Source organism: Pleurodeles waltl, chromosome 5, assembly GCF_031143425.1.
Source record: "Pleurodeles waltl isolate 20211129_DDA chromosome 5, aPleWal1.hap1.20221129, whole genome shotgun sequence".
Taxonomy (NCBI): Eukaryota; Metazoa; Chordata; class Amphibia; order Caudata; family Salamandridae; genus Pleurodeles; species Pleurodeles waltl.
The window spans coordinates 311,033,722-311,049,069 of NC_090444.1; the positions used below are offsets into that span (position 1 = coordinate 311,033,722).

Below are 15,348 nucleotides of genomic sequence, written 5' to 3' on the forward strand. Positions count from 1 at the left end.
TGCTGGGTCTCCTGCAGCTTGGCCAGTATCTGGCCCATGGTCTCCTGGGAATGGTGGTATGCTCCCAGGATGTTGGTGAGTGCCTCATGGAGAGTCGGTTCCCTGGGCCTGTCCTCCCCCTGTTGCACAGCATTCCTCCCAGCTTCCCTGTTATCCTGTGTCTCTGTACCCTGAACTGTGTGCCCACTGCCACTGACCCCAGGTCCCTGATCGTCCTGTGTTTGGGGGGTTGACTGGGGTCCCTCTAGTGGTGGACACACTGCTGATTCACATGTCCTGTGGTCAGAGGGATGGGCCCGCTGGGTGGGTGCTGCGGTGATGTTTCCTGAGGGGGAGGCTCTGTTGTAGTTTGGGAATGTGGCTGGGTCACCGACTGTCCAGAGGTACCTGATGGGCCACGTTGGTCATCCTGATCCAGGCGTGCAGAGCTGCTGTCATTACTGTGGGCCTCTTCTTGGGGGGGACTGGTTGTTGCTGGCACCTCCTCTCCAGTGACGTTGTGTGGGTATCCTGTTTGGATGTAAATGCAGTGTTATTGTTTCTGTGTGTAACATCTTGTGCAAGGGTTTGTTCTCCTCTATGGTTGTTATTACCAAGGCAGCTTTGGCTTGTGTGAGTTGTGATTTGGTTAGCTAAGTGATTGTCACTAGTGTGCATGCTGTGGTGATGGGTGTCCATGCAGGTCTGTGATGGGGGACAATGCATTGATGTTGCATGCAGGGCTTGGTATTGGGATGGGTGGGTTGTGATGGTGGGGTATATGTGAGGTGGTGGAGTGATGGGGTTGAGGGTAGGAGTTGGAGTTTGTGATGGCATGCAGGTAGGGGGGGATAAAGTAGAAAAGATTTGGCTTACCAGAGTCCAGTCCTCCTGCTGCTCGTGCCAGGCCCTCAGGATGCATGATCGCCAAGACTTGCTCCTCCCATGTTGTTAGTTGTGGGGGAGGAGGTGGGGGTCCACCGCCAGTCCTCTGTACAGCTATCTGGTGTCTTGCAACCACGGAAAGCACCTTTCCCCGTAGGTCGTTCCACCTCTTCCTGATGTCATCCCTTGTTCTGGGTTGCTGTCCCACTGCGTTGACCCTGTCCACGACTCTCCGCCATAGCTCCATCTTCCTAGCAATGGACGTCTGCTGCACCTGTGATCCGAATAGGTGTGGCTCTACCTGGATGATTTCCTCCACCATGACCCTTAGCTCCTCTTCTGAGAATCTGGGGTGTCTTTGTGGTGCCATGGGTGTACTGTGAGTGGTGTGTGTGAGGGTGTGTGGGGTAATGTGTTGGGGTGTGTGCTGTGAGGTGCGTGGATGGTGTATGGGTGATGGTGTTTTGTAGCTCTGATTCAGTGGGTGCTCCTGGCGTGTCTCTCTCTCAGTTGTCAAATTCTTTGGGTCATAAAGGGTTGTGGGTAGTGTGTGTGTGTTTTATATTGGTGTGGCTGTGTGGGTGTGGTGTGTGTATGTATGTCAGGTGTGTGTAGTTTTAATTGTTCAATGTGGTGTAGTTTTATTAGTGTGTGTGTATTTTGAGTGCGGCGGTCTGTACCGCCAATGGTTTACCGCTGTTGAACGTCCGCTGCGGTGATTCGGGGGTCATGATGCTGTGGGTGTATTTCTGCTGGCATAACAGTGTGGGTTTTGGTACCGCCAGATTATCACTGACCTTTGGTCTGGCAGACTTGTGTGTGTGTCTGTATAGTGGCAGATTTCTCTGTGTTGGTCATAATACCCGTAGCGGTATAAAGCCACGGTCGCGGTATGTTGGTGGCAGTCAGCATGGTGGTAAGCTGCACTTACCACCAATGTCATAATGAGGGCCTTTATTTCTAAATTTTCTTTGAGAATCATTAAAATGTCATGCAAATCAAGGACTACCTCCTCTGATGTTTTATGAAATGTATATCTTATGTTTGATGAGGTCTACCTAGTCAGGAGCTAATTATGGACTAGATAAAGACCACTTCCTCTGCAGATTTCCTTACAACTCTTTGAGAGAAAGACTCAGACCCATCATTATCAAGCCTTTTCATTGTCCTCGCATTGTGCAAGGTAACTCAAGGACAACTCAAAGATTTCAGTAATTTTGTATAAGCCATGCAAAGAGTGAATGTACCATCTTGCAAAGCTTTGTAAAGAATGTAATGCAATGCAGCTTCTTACATTATGCTACATTATGTTTTAACGTGGGAGGTGTTCCATGGGTGGAGCATAGGAGTTTCCCTTTCATCCACACATGGATTTTTGTGAACTTCCAGATTTACTAAAGCTAATAAACCTAGAAAAGGCTCAAAATGTTGTGCCTTTCCCAGTGAGGCATAATAAGAAGAATTTTTTTTGTTTCTCCTCGTTATATACTCTTTCCAAAAAAGCTGTATTCTGCAGCATATATAAAAAGAGGAAAATGCTTCTAAGGCTTGTTTTTATGCAAGAAGGTGCCCCTACCTCCACAAAAACAATCCTGTCTGTAACACAAGCCCCCCAGCACTATGGTACTAGGGTTGGAGCTAGGCAGCACACTGTGCACCAGTCCAAAGTGAGAGCAGAAATACTCCTTACCGAACACTGTGCAGCACCTTTGCTTGCTACACCCTGTGAAAGAATAGTAAACATGTCCTTCATTACTTAATACTAGAATATAGTAGTAGTACCCAATGTCGATGGTACTTGAGGTCAGCATGGTGACTGAACATTCTGAACTCTCTCAGTAAGTTACTTTTTTCTTTGCCTAATTTCTTGAGAAAAGCACATCTTCATAAGCAGACAGCAGTGGCTATGTTATGGTGGCCATAAAAGACAGGGAAATACACCTGCCACAATACTCTACTGATATATTTTTTAGATAGTGTTTTAATAATGGGTTGAATGGTGTTACTGTTCACCATCATAAAAAAATGCAAAGATTTACCATCCGTATACAGTAAGAGGGTAACTGCAGATTGTGAAGAATGGAGTGCTGATTCATTGAGAGGCATTGTTTTTTATTTTTTGCTTTTGAGCTACCTGCAATCATGTGTGACAGGGCTTTCCTGGTAATACCTACATGTTACATAACAGCCAGACCTACCTACATGCCAACATGAACACACTAATTCCTAAGAGTGTGTGTGTGATCAGCTTAGGCCAGAGAAAGCTAGACATCTGTTTGAATGATAATCAAAGGAACTGTTCTGCTTTTTGAAGGCTGCATTGCTGTGTATAGTTATTTCAGCCACCAAGTCATCCTGTCTTCAAATTTGATTTGGAAGAATGCAGATATAGGTGCATTTGCTTGCCTTCTATACACTCCTACAAAAGGGACATTGCAGTTGTACTGAAACATCAAAATAAGATCTGCACAGATGTATCCCTCTACTCCCTATTGGAAATCATTGGAGACAAAAATACAAAGAGATACTAGAATTAGGGAGGTGTGGCATACATAGAGACTGGTGGCGGAGGGCATATGTTGAAGAGCCGATTTCCGACTATAGATCCAACAGCCTTTTAACCTAGGTGTTGAAACCTGCATAGCTTGGCTTAATATAATTTAGATATCATAACCAAAGACAGCCAAATAATAATAAGGCTGATTGCACGTATGCAAACTAGGTATGGATTATACTAACCAAAAAGGCACATGTAATGGAATCGATTGGAATCTTTTCTAGCAATTGCCCTGGTTTTTGTGATGGCTCATGAGATTTTCATAATCATTATAATTATTCTCCTGATGGCCATGATTTGTACACAAAATTTAATGACGAAATGTAGCAAAATACCAGTACTGTGTGTGCTACTGTTTCAGGGAACAGGGTCAGTCTTTGAATTCACTATACTCCCATCCGATAATAGATTCTCTGGCAAGGTTGCCTGACTTCCTATTTAAAAAAGCCTATTATGTCTTCAGAGGGAGAGATGAGAAGCACTTGTCAGTTTGTAATTCTCCAAAGAGTGCATGATACATATTATACTTCTTGGAGCCATGGAGGTCTACCATGTATGCCCACTATAAAGAGGGAAACAAAACCAGTTCTTGAATCTCTTCAGTGAATGAGTCGCACAGACTCTCACACTTTTAGCTCTGGAAAATGATTATGACTGCTAAATGTGTGTCTTTTGACATGGTCAGCCCCTACTTTTTGCACGGTGTATAAAGTAGCCTAAAAATTGTTAGTGCCCAGGGCCCCTGCTAACCAGGATCTCTGGGTCAGAGCTCTTTCCTTAAACAGTTGTGATGCATCAGCACAATTGTAGACACCTTTAACTGCCACTATAATTCTCTATTGAAAGGTACTTAGATACCCAGAGCATGGGGTACTAAGGGTAGAGCCCTGAGAGCAGCAGCACTGATTGTGCCACCCTCTAGGGCCATGCATCCAGCTGCACCCAGTCCTACCATGGTAGGTTGAGTATTCTAGAGCAAACCTAAAACACAAACTCGACAAAGCACACTGCCTGTGTGTCCTCTCAACCATACACTACATACACTATGGGTAAGACACCCCTTTGGCAGGCCTTTCAGCCCTAAGGCAGGGTGCGCTATACGGTATGTGAGGGCATAACTGCATGAGCAATGTGCCCCCACTGTGTCCTTGCCAGAACTAGGACATTTTGAGTGAACAGGGCAGCCTTTTTAATACATTTGCTGAACAATGGTCAATACGTGTTTCACAGCTACACGATGGCCACTCTGAACCTTGGGTTGTTTGGTATCAAACAACTCAGAATGATACATCCAAACTGCCAGTATTGGATTTATTACTAAATGTACCAAGGGGGGTCACCTTAGAGGAAGTCCTTCCGGGGTGGAGGAAAAGCTAACACCCCCTCCCTCAGGAATGTGCACTGCCCAGGCAGCGAGCTTCAAAGGGCCACTGCCTTCAAAACCCGACTCACAAGCTTGCTGCTAGCAACTGGTAACCGCCTCTGTTGCAAGCACCAACTTTTGGTGGAAGCAGCAGGGGGAAATTCAAACAAAGGATAGGAGGAGTCACCGTACCTGGCATGCACCACCGCTAAGATGTTGCATGTGAAGTGGACCCTCCATTTCATTTTCCTCCATCTTGGATAGAAGGAAAATAGCCAATTAGGTGTATGGAAGTGACTCCTGCCCACAGGAAGTGGTCACGTGGTGTGTATAGCCACCCTAAGGTACATGACCCATTGGTCACTACCAGGTCCCCCCTAAAATTACAACTAAACACATTAATTCAATGGCATCCCTAGACCAAGAAATCAGATTCAATGGACAGAATAAGACCAGCACCAAGAAGATCTGAAGCATGAGAACTGTGGACCTGCTGCATCAAAGAAAAGGCACCAAACCCTGCCTGCTGCACTCAGACCTGACCATCGCCACTAAGGAGCTGCTGGACAACTCTACAAAAACCCCAGAGGACCTCTGGGCTTTACAAATCACCAGGGAAATCCCTCCAGAATGGAGGTGCCACTCTAAACCCACAAGAAAACAACAAGCCAGTGAGGGTCACTTCACTGACCAGCCACTAACTCAAGAACCAGATTCCACAGCTGGACCAAAATGCACCCTGACAACCACAAGGATAAACTCTGTCAGTGTGGCAAGTCTGGTCACACTGCACCCTCTAGCGGCAATGTCTCCTGATGAGATTTCTCAACGCAGGCCGTCATCGCAGGTCGCAACCATTAGTGTTGAGAAAGTCACTGCTTCAAAAAAAAATCTACTCAGTGGCAGAAAGAAGCAGCACCCTCTAGCACGCTGCATGGTGATGATTTTACAGCATTGAAGAAACTCTTGGCGCTAAAAATCAGCACCACCAGCATATAATGCCCGATTCCACCCACTTGAAGATGCTTATGTAATTCTGCGGAATTCTGCAGCTCTGTCCACCACTAGTTTTAAATTGGGGTGAGCAAAATGAGCATCATTTGCTTTCATAAAAAGTTGGCAAAATTGAGTGTAAGTAAGCATTCTGCACTATAATTTAGTCTGAAACGTGTTCTTGCATCACTTTTTGACACACGAACACATTTTGCACTAAAAAAAAGTGCAAATCAAAAGCACCATGAACAACTGCTGCTAGCATTCTGTTATTTCTGTCCATTTGTGGTGACTCTTTACTGTGAATGATGCTTTCGCTGTAAATTCTTTACAACAAATGCTGAGTGATTACTTAAAGCAGCATCATTTTGGGAACCTGGAAACACGCACAAAGAGAAATTCTCAAAATTATGTGAAGTATGCAAGCAAAATTTTTATTTTGTCCAGGCTCAGTTTTAGGGTTCAAATTTCGCACACCATCGGAGGGACCTCTAGTGCAGTGACTTTATGGAACATTGAGAGAGAAAATACACCAACTCTGCTGGGAATTGCCCCAATAGTCCCCTGTAGAAGGCGGTTTCAAAGTCATTTAAACAAGACTCTGTAAATACAGATAGCACAAAGACAATTAGCATACATGAGCCACAAATAAGGAAGTCTGTGTAGAGAAGGAAATGCAGACAGACTCACTTGGCACTCCAGATAAACTCATGACAATAAATCCTATAGGTACCAAGAAATTATGTAGAAACCAGAAGCACTTCGTTGTTGGTAAGAAAATAGCTGCTGTAATGGAAAAAGTCAGCCCAATGTAGCATGAAAAGTGAGTTGAGATCAGGGACAAGAGATTGCTCAAAAACAGGAAAGGGAATACATCAACCGAAGAAGGAGCACAATAACAAATGTGAAGGGCGCAAACTGAGTAAGAATGGGAGCCATTAAATAAGCAGAAATTTACCTGGCGTCATTTTACTAATTTGCATTGCTTTTATAGGAAAAACAAATATTGTGAGAGCTCTACCACTGAGGCCTTGAGCTGCCTATTCCTGTCCCTTGGTGTCTTTGTATGGGAAAGGTACCGACATTCGGTTCTGCAGTCTCCAATCCTTTCCAGCCTTATGTCTCTATGGCAGATTCAAATGGCCTTACTCTTTCTTGCGTCTACCTTCCAGATATTCCTTTGCTAAAACCCTGACAATTTCTCACAGCATATTAGGGTACCAATACACAGGATTAAGGGATTTGAGCGGCATTCACGGAATCTCTGTTGTAATTATAAGCTTAACGAAGTGCAATTTTGCTTAGCTGGTGGAAACTGAAATGCTCTCCTCCTGCTCCAACCAGCTCTCATTGGAGCATTGCATTGTGTCTATACATCATTTGAATGGAGACAAGAAATGGGACCCTGTTTGAAGTATTCTGTCATTGAGCATCATGGGTCATCCTTTTAGAATTTTCACTAGCAAATAGTCTAGCGAGTTGAATTTGTTAACGGCTGTTGTAAAAACTTCAGCAATGACAAACCTCACAGCCACAAGGCCTGATTTACAGTAACAGACATAAATTACCCTCATAAATTACATCTACATGGTTTCTTAATTTGCACATTTTGGAGTATTTAATAAACGACTGCTCCTAATCAGGTACAATTTCTGATTGCCATAAAGACTTTTCTTAGATGCAGTAGATTTAATAAAGTAAATTGTCCTGTTCACCTAGACCTCCATGTGTGTATTTCATGTATAATCAAAATATGACATGTGCTATGTGCATTCTTCGCATGCCTCATCCTGCAATTCACAGAACCAGGCAAAATTATGAGTCATAACTTCAAAATCTAATGAATGTAAAAAATAGGTTAAGCAATCACAAAAAAAGACTTTATGAGTTATGACTGTTTCAAATCAAATCATTAACATTTATAAAGCGCGCTACTCACCCGTGCGGGTCTCAAGGCGCTAGGGGGGAAAGGGGGGGTTATCGCTGCTCGAACAGCCAAGTCTTTAGGAGTCTCCGGAAAGCGGAGTGGTCCTGGGTGGTCCTGAGGCTGGTGGGGAGGGAGTTCCAGGTCTTGGCCGCCAGGAAGGAGAAAGATCTCCCACCCGCCGTGGAGCGGCGGGTGCGAGGGACGGCAGCAAGTGCGAGGCCAGCGGAGCGGAGGGGGCGGGTGGGGACGTAGAAGCTGAGGCGTCTGTTGAGGTATTCCGGTCCCTTGTTGTGGAGGGCTTTGTGTGCGTGGGTGAGAAGACGGAAGGTGATCCTTTTGCTGACTGGGAGCCAATGCAGGTGTCTCAGGTGTGCGGAGATGTGGCTGTTGCGGGGTACGTCGAGGATGAGGCGGGCCGAGGCGTTTTGGATGCGTTGCAGGCGGTTTTGGAGTTTGGCGGTGGTCCCGGCATAGAGGGTGTTGCCGTAGTCCAGGCGACTCGTGACAAGGGCGTGGGTCACGGTTTTTCTGGTGTCGGCGGGGATCCAGCGGAAGATCTTGCGGAGCATGCGGAGAGTGAGGAAGCAGGCGGAGGACACGGCGTTGACTTGCTTGGTCATGGTGAGAAGAGGGTCCAAGATGAAGCCGAGGTTGCGGGCGTGGTCTGCGGGGGTCGGTGCGGTGCCGAGGGCCGTGTTTATGTTATTGACTTATTCCAGTGTAGAATCGTTGCACATCAATGAAAATGCATTTTTCTTTCAGCAAATATTCAAAACATGTCACCCGATTTAACATTTTTAAAGTAGCCTTCAACGCATTAAATATTGATAATCATGAGTGTATTACTATAAGAACAAGACAACTAAATACCATGGCAATTAAAATATTGTTCCTAAAAACCGTGGACTGATATCAAAGATTATAATCATGGCAGTTGATAACAAGTGACGTATTAAACATTTTACCTAAAGTGAGTGATCCGAGTAAAAGACGCAAAATACAGAATACACAAATCACATTAGAAATGTATAGAGAACAGAAGAGATTACATTTTGTGAATGCAGTGTTACTAACATAGAGGTATTAAATATAGATAACAAAGGCCTAACAATTATTTCAAGATTATGTTAAATAAATCCTTTAAACTCTCAGTCTGAAAGCTATCTATTTCACTTGAACCCAAATTGCCACGTCCAAAAACTAAGATTCAATATAAGTCTTGAATTGTCAAATCCAGTTTCTCAGTCTTTAACTTTTGTAAATACAGTGTAACTTGCTGCACACAGGACCCTTGAATACAAGCATTTACAGTCGAAACTCATTTGAAAATCTCATTTGTAAAATAAATCCTTTGATATGGGTTGCTTGATAAAGCTGTCTCTTAATGAAAAATCGTACGAGGTCCTGTGCTGAAAGAGGATGTTGCCTTGTTCTGACACTTGCAAAACTAATGAGATGGCATTAACTGGTAATCTTGCAAGCATCACTAAAATGGACATTATCTGGTGAAATTTGACAAATTGGAAAAATACAGGTATGAAATAAAAAAAAATCGAATGGTTGGCAAGGCTGTCCCTTTTGACACCTTAAGGGGCATATTTATACCGCATTTGAGCTGAAATTGCGTCATTTATTTCATGCAAATATGGCGCAAAACGAACTCCCTATTTATATTTTGACGTTAAACCAGTCTAACGTCACAATATTCAAGTTTGCACCATTTTTTAGATGTGTGAACCTACCTTGCATCAATGAGATGCAAGGTAGGCGTTCCCATCTAAAAAATAGTGCTAACCCCATAGCCCCAAATTTATCCCCCATGCTAAAATGACTCACGGGTGGGAGGAGGGGGTAAATAAAGCTGTAGTGGATTCATGTTCTTTCAAAATACTGGTTTGATACAAAGAATGAAGCCATATGATAGCCACACCACTAGAAAGTTTGAATTACCATGTGCTTAAGTTTATGCAGAAGCATTAAGGGGCATGCTTATACTTGTTGGTGCATAACTGGAAGGTAAATAGTTTGTCTTCTTCGTTAGCATTGGCAACACTTGCAATTTGATAGGAGTAGGTTTAATTTGCCTCCTCCATCACAACATTTTGTCACTATAAAATTTTAAAGCATCAAATGACAGCAATACTTTAGAAAGCTGCTTTGCATGAGTGTTCAGGATTGGCTATTTGTTCATATTTACTAACACCTGTTGTTGGAACTCACCTAATATATAGGAGGATGTGCACTCATGTAGCCTTCACTATGTGAATTGTGTTGTTAAAAGTTGAATCAAATCTGAAGATGAGACTCAATAGAATTAGAAACTCCCCAGACAGAGGGGCTATATCGAATCATTAGGCAAAAGTGAAAAAACATAAAATGAAAGGCGATATCTATAAGCAGCAGAGAGCTATAGTCATCATTATGATGGGTCCGTGAAAGGAAAAATCTGTACGAGCATGGAACTATTGTCAACCTATTGAGGGAAGGATTTTCTTAAAGTAGCCTTATTGTACTTTCTATGAATATTGCCTTTTCACTATGTAGTGTCTCAGATTGTCGACCTCCACGTTGGATATTTAAATGACAACCAATCCATTTATGATGTCCGTATATTATATTCCTCGATTAACAGTCTTCCTTTTAACTCTCATGATTGCACTTGTTATTGAGTGTCCTTGAATATAGTGTGGATATAGCATAGCAATTCGGTTATTGTATATACATTTTAGAGTGGGTGAATGATTTGCTATAGTTGGTACCTTGTCCTTGGCGCATATAATAATGTATTTTGGGAGAGCTCAATAAAATTAATTGACTATATGCTCTAGCAAATTATTTATATGATGTCTTGTTCAAGCAGATAACTTACAACTGTAAGAAACTAATGAGATGAGTGAAGTTCATGAAATCATTGGATAATGGGGACTGTTTTGGAATAGTTAATTTAAGTGTATATGAGGGAGGGTTTGTAGAAATGCAGAACAGATAATTTCAGATATGTAGCTTCATCTTCATATAGAGACCAGTGATGAAGCTCTTCAGTGAAGCATCAGACACGCTTATTCATTGTGATGGGAAACCTCGAAGACGGAGGAGGTGGAGAGAGCTAAACCAGTTATTGTTCTCATTAACAATTCTCAATGACTTAGATCTAGATTAAATGAGAACAAACAATTAAGACCACTCCTGCAAACCGATTTCATGCTTTCAACGGAATATAGGTTTTATTGGTTTGTATCCTTTTCTCAGACCTGTGGATCTCTACCAAGGGCTCGTCTTTCAATGACAATCGATATTTGCCTCATTGTAACACCAATGAATATCTCGACCACGTGGAAACAGCACTGAAACCTGCAACCTTCCGTGATGGAAGATCTAAACAGAGGTACATAGGTGGCATACAACGTGACAACAGTGAATCCAAAGTTCATGCGGCCAAAATAAGATTGCATAAGAACAAATAATGTACCACTGTAAGTAGACTAAAAGAATTGTACCTAGTTGTATGAGTGACACTTTTTGGCATACATGTTTTTAGAGATAGTTCATTTTGGAAGCGAATCAATTTTCGTTGTAAAGTGTTACTGTGTGTTATCATGCGATCATGCTATTTAGCCTATGAAATAATTCACAATACATAGCGAAACTGTCTGAACTTTGCCAGCAAATTATAACCCTCAAACAAATTCTCTAAAAGGTGCTGTGATGATTGGGTGGGCCTAAGGAGTCCCACAATGCACAACAAATTACGGCATGATATTTTTGCAAACACTGATGCACATTTTAGAGTAATACAATTGAGTTCATTCAAATAAAAAATGCCATTATGCTATTGTCTTCATTTTTAGGGAATTAATAAAAAAATCGAGTCAAATTGTGTCTACTACATTGCATAATACATGCATTGTTTTATGTACAAATTCTTAGAAAACATCGTTTTGTGCCCTTTTTTTGGAATGAGGCAAATCTGACCCTTTACCTGGCCAGCCTTCCAAAATTAATGTTACTTTCTAAGGAAAACATAGCAGACACAATGAACTTCAGAGACTAATAAGAATACGAATTTGTGGAGTTCATGAACATGACTGTGTCAGGTGCTTAAGTTAAATTGTAAATTTAATGTGGCTTATATTTGTATTTTCTAACATTATTTTCATATTATTTGAAAATATGTTTAAGTCAACACACAGACTTTCGTGCCCCGGTTATGGCTGCATCCGAACTACCCTTCTTAGCCTTCTGCACATAGATAGGTCTGACCCTCACTTTTCTAGATTAGTTCACTTTCCCTCGGCTTTCTTTAAACTGTGTTTGAATATTAGGAAATGTAAACTCAGGAGTGTAGTTACTATAATTACTGCGAGTTTGTCTTCAAGAGCCAGAGCTGACATTATTGGCAGTGTGAACAAAAGAGAGAATCAAAACGTATTAATCGAGATATCACAATTAAAACCCATGGTTTAATTGCTCTCTGATGGGCCACGTTCTTTAAACTAAAAAAGTCATATAGTATTGCTCTATATTGTTAGTGTTTTGTTTTTGTCAATAGAGACACCTACCTCAGGTCAATAATATACAGTAAAATGCAGCTGATTTCTTCAAGACAAGTCACAAAGTGGCATACCTGGGAATACTTTGTGCAGTGATGTGAAGACCAATGAGGCAGCATAGCGGAGTTCAGTCTTCATCCTCGCCCCGGCAGTCATGAGTATGGCAGTGGTATGTAGTTTCTAATATGTGTATTTCCCTGGCACAGTTTAAAATGTATGGCGCAGGACTAGTGTACAGTACACCTACTTCCAGAAGTGCAGTGGTAAGACCGGCGAGCTGTCATAAACAGCCAGAAAACTGCTCTGAAATCAATTGTCAGAAACTAGAACAAAATAGAGACCACGCGGCGAGCTACCTAGTCAAATATCTACTGTCATGAGCAATGAAAGCGAAAGTGGAAATGGCTACACAGCGGCTAAGGCAATACAGACCAATAATTAAGTATACTGAGATCCTTCCTGTAACCATCTTCACAAGTGCGCATACATAGAGGCCAAAGTACAATAATTGCACCGGTGACTGACGAATTTGCGCTGTTCTAGCCGGCAGTTCTATACTGGCATTTATGCTAACAAGTTAGGGCAAAATGTGAGTTTTAGTTGAAGCAAATGTCTTTGTTTCAGTGACCTGCCAGTACAAAGGCCATTTAGCATCAGTCAGGTAGTTCAAATACTGGTGCAAAAATGCCCTGTTGCAGGTGCAAATTTGCAGTGTCACTAGTGGAATGCATATGACCCGCCTCTGGAATGCAAAACAGGAGGTTTCTAGTGGAACAACAACATAACAAGGTTGTCTGAAAGAGAGCATTAGTTAAAACGTCGCTTCCGCGGCTAAAGCTGCGCTGTAACACGGACTGCAGTCCCTTAAACTTGCAGAACACAACATGTCCACAAAAGCAACAACTTGCCTCTGGAAAGTGAACTGCATATACAACAGAAAGAAAAAACACATTTCGACTTTTAAAAGATGCGCGGATTTATTGTCTTCGTGTCTAGCAACCGAATAGTATAACGCAGTCTGTAGTGGACATTTTATGTTTATTTCTCTACAACTGCTGTACAAAGAGTTCCCGCAGGAAGAACCTGCTTTGCGTTGTTGCGCGTGAGTTGCACAAGATCTCTCAATGCACAGGTCCTGGGAAATAGTCTAGATTGGCAAACTTTCATTTGGAAACTGGCGAAATCATGTTCCACAATTTTAACAAGCTATTCGAAACATCTCAAACAAAACCCTTCCATGGTACCAAGCGTAAAATACGAGTATTTATGGCTTCACGTACAGTCATTTTCTCGACCGAGCAGCAGCAGAGCGCTGGGCAATGCACTCGCTGCCTGGACGTGAGCATTGGGTTCTGTTCCAGTACTTACAATTCAGTCGAGTTCTTAGGAATGTCCCGCGGAATCTGGACCACATGGCTTTCTTGGCAGGTGAATACCCTGTTGGAGCAGCGACAGACGGAATGGCATCCGAATCCGGAACCCACAACAAGGAGCAGGCAAATGATAACCAGAGACATGTTTGTTCTTCACTTCAATTACAGCATGCTTCTCAGCCTCCTGGGCTCGCGACTGAATCCGGTGATTTTAGATCTGACTTAAAAACAAAAAAAGTGCTGCGTCACGTGATTCCAAGGGATGACTCTACCAAGTTTCACTTCTGGCAAATTTGCTACTGGGAATGGTTTTCTGTAAGAGTCGGAGTGTGCGCTATAACACTTCGTTATTTAAAATAAATATGCTCTTACACTAATGTTGGTTGGCTGTTTTTACATTTACACTTTAAGTACCTCGCCATATTTCGTTTAAAATTAAATTAAGGCATAAACAAGTTGGTATGCAACCCAAAAGAATATGGTGAAATGCTGGTGGCAATTATTTTTTTCATGTTCACGAAAAGTCAGAATGAGAAAAAGACGTAATGGTTATTTTCATGAACTTTTTTTACCTGTAACATTATATCCGAGTCATAAGCTCTCGCCAGAGTTCTCATCACTCATTTTACACCACAATGTACCACAATGTAACAATTGAGTCATTTTAATTCCAAAACAGCAAAGCTCAGTATCCTAAACAAAGAGGGTTTTTTCTTTCAACCAACATTGTTTTGCTTTGCTGTAGTCTGCTGTGTGCTGTAGGTGGACCCTCATTGTATGTCAGGTGGTTCCAGCTTTGCAACACCTTCTGTTTCGCTGGATTCTGCTGCATGCTGTAAGATGTCCCTCATTGTACCTCATGTGGCCCCAGCCCTGCAACGTTTTTTGTTTTGCTGGAGTCCCCTGTATGATGATTACATTTTTCCTTCATTGTTTTTTCTCTTTTTGACCATTTTATCATGGACGTCATTTAGGGTTTGCCAGGGGTCGCAGCTACGACCCATGGCATGCCCTTTGCGACCCATGGCACTGTCTTTGCGCCCCCTCTTCAGAGGTGGCAAAATCAGTGCCAGGAACACAGGAGGGCAGCTCGTCCTCACAGACGCCAATTGAGGACCCACTTTCCTTGTTTTCTGACTATCTTTTATTACACTAATAGTGAATAATTATATATTATTCATTATTAGTGTAATTCAAAATGGAGTGCAGTTAGCTGGAATATGACTCACCATGGGACCTGAGATAAGCAAAACACGGTTGGGAATGTATGATGTGTGCATGCTTCCTGGTAGAGTGTGCTTATGCGAGAGGGTGTGTGTATGTGTAAATGTCTGACTATGTGTAGGCAAGTGTGCATGAGTGAAAGTAAATGTCAAATGGTATGTGATGTCCATGGCGGGATTGGCTGTGGCAGGCATCATGCGTTTTCTCTGGAGGCTGGAAGGGTGAAGACTGGTTTTGCAGCTGTGGGGGCCGGGCTCTCCCCCAGCAGGGTGGGTGGCTGGCACAATAAAGGTGTCATACCCATGTGGCATGTCCCTGTTTTCCTTGCACCGCCTTCATCCCCAGAGTTGATAGATGTTGCTTGTACTGTTGGCAGTCAGTCCAAGACCTCCAAGTCAGATAGGGGGCTAAATCTGTTATAGATGGGGAGGGAAGAGGTGGAGGCTCTGTTGGAAATGTTCAGGAGGTCTGAATAATGAGCCTCTCTTAGCAACCTG

General features: G+C 42.7%; 1 protein-coding gene across 1 annotated transcript in view; it reads right to left on the reverse strand.

The window, feature by feature from the left end:
- The window catches only part of FSHR (follicle stimulating hormone receptor), a 1,893,748-nt gene extending 1,879,923 nt beyond the window's left edge, over nt 1-13,825 (reverse strand). Inside the window, exon 1 of the mRNA XM_069236717.1 lies at nt 13,623-13,825. Within this exon, the coding sequence (XP_069092818.1) occupies nt 13,623-13,771 (149 nt within the window). The 5' untranslated portion in view covers nt 13,772-13,825. The remainder of the gene's footprint in view (nt 1-13,622) is intronic.
- Between the last annotated feature and the right edge of the window lie 1,523 nt (nt 13,826-15,348).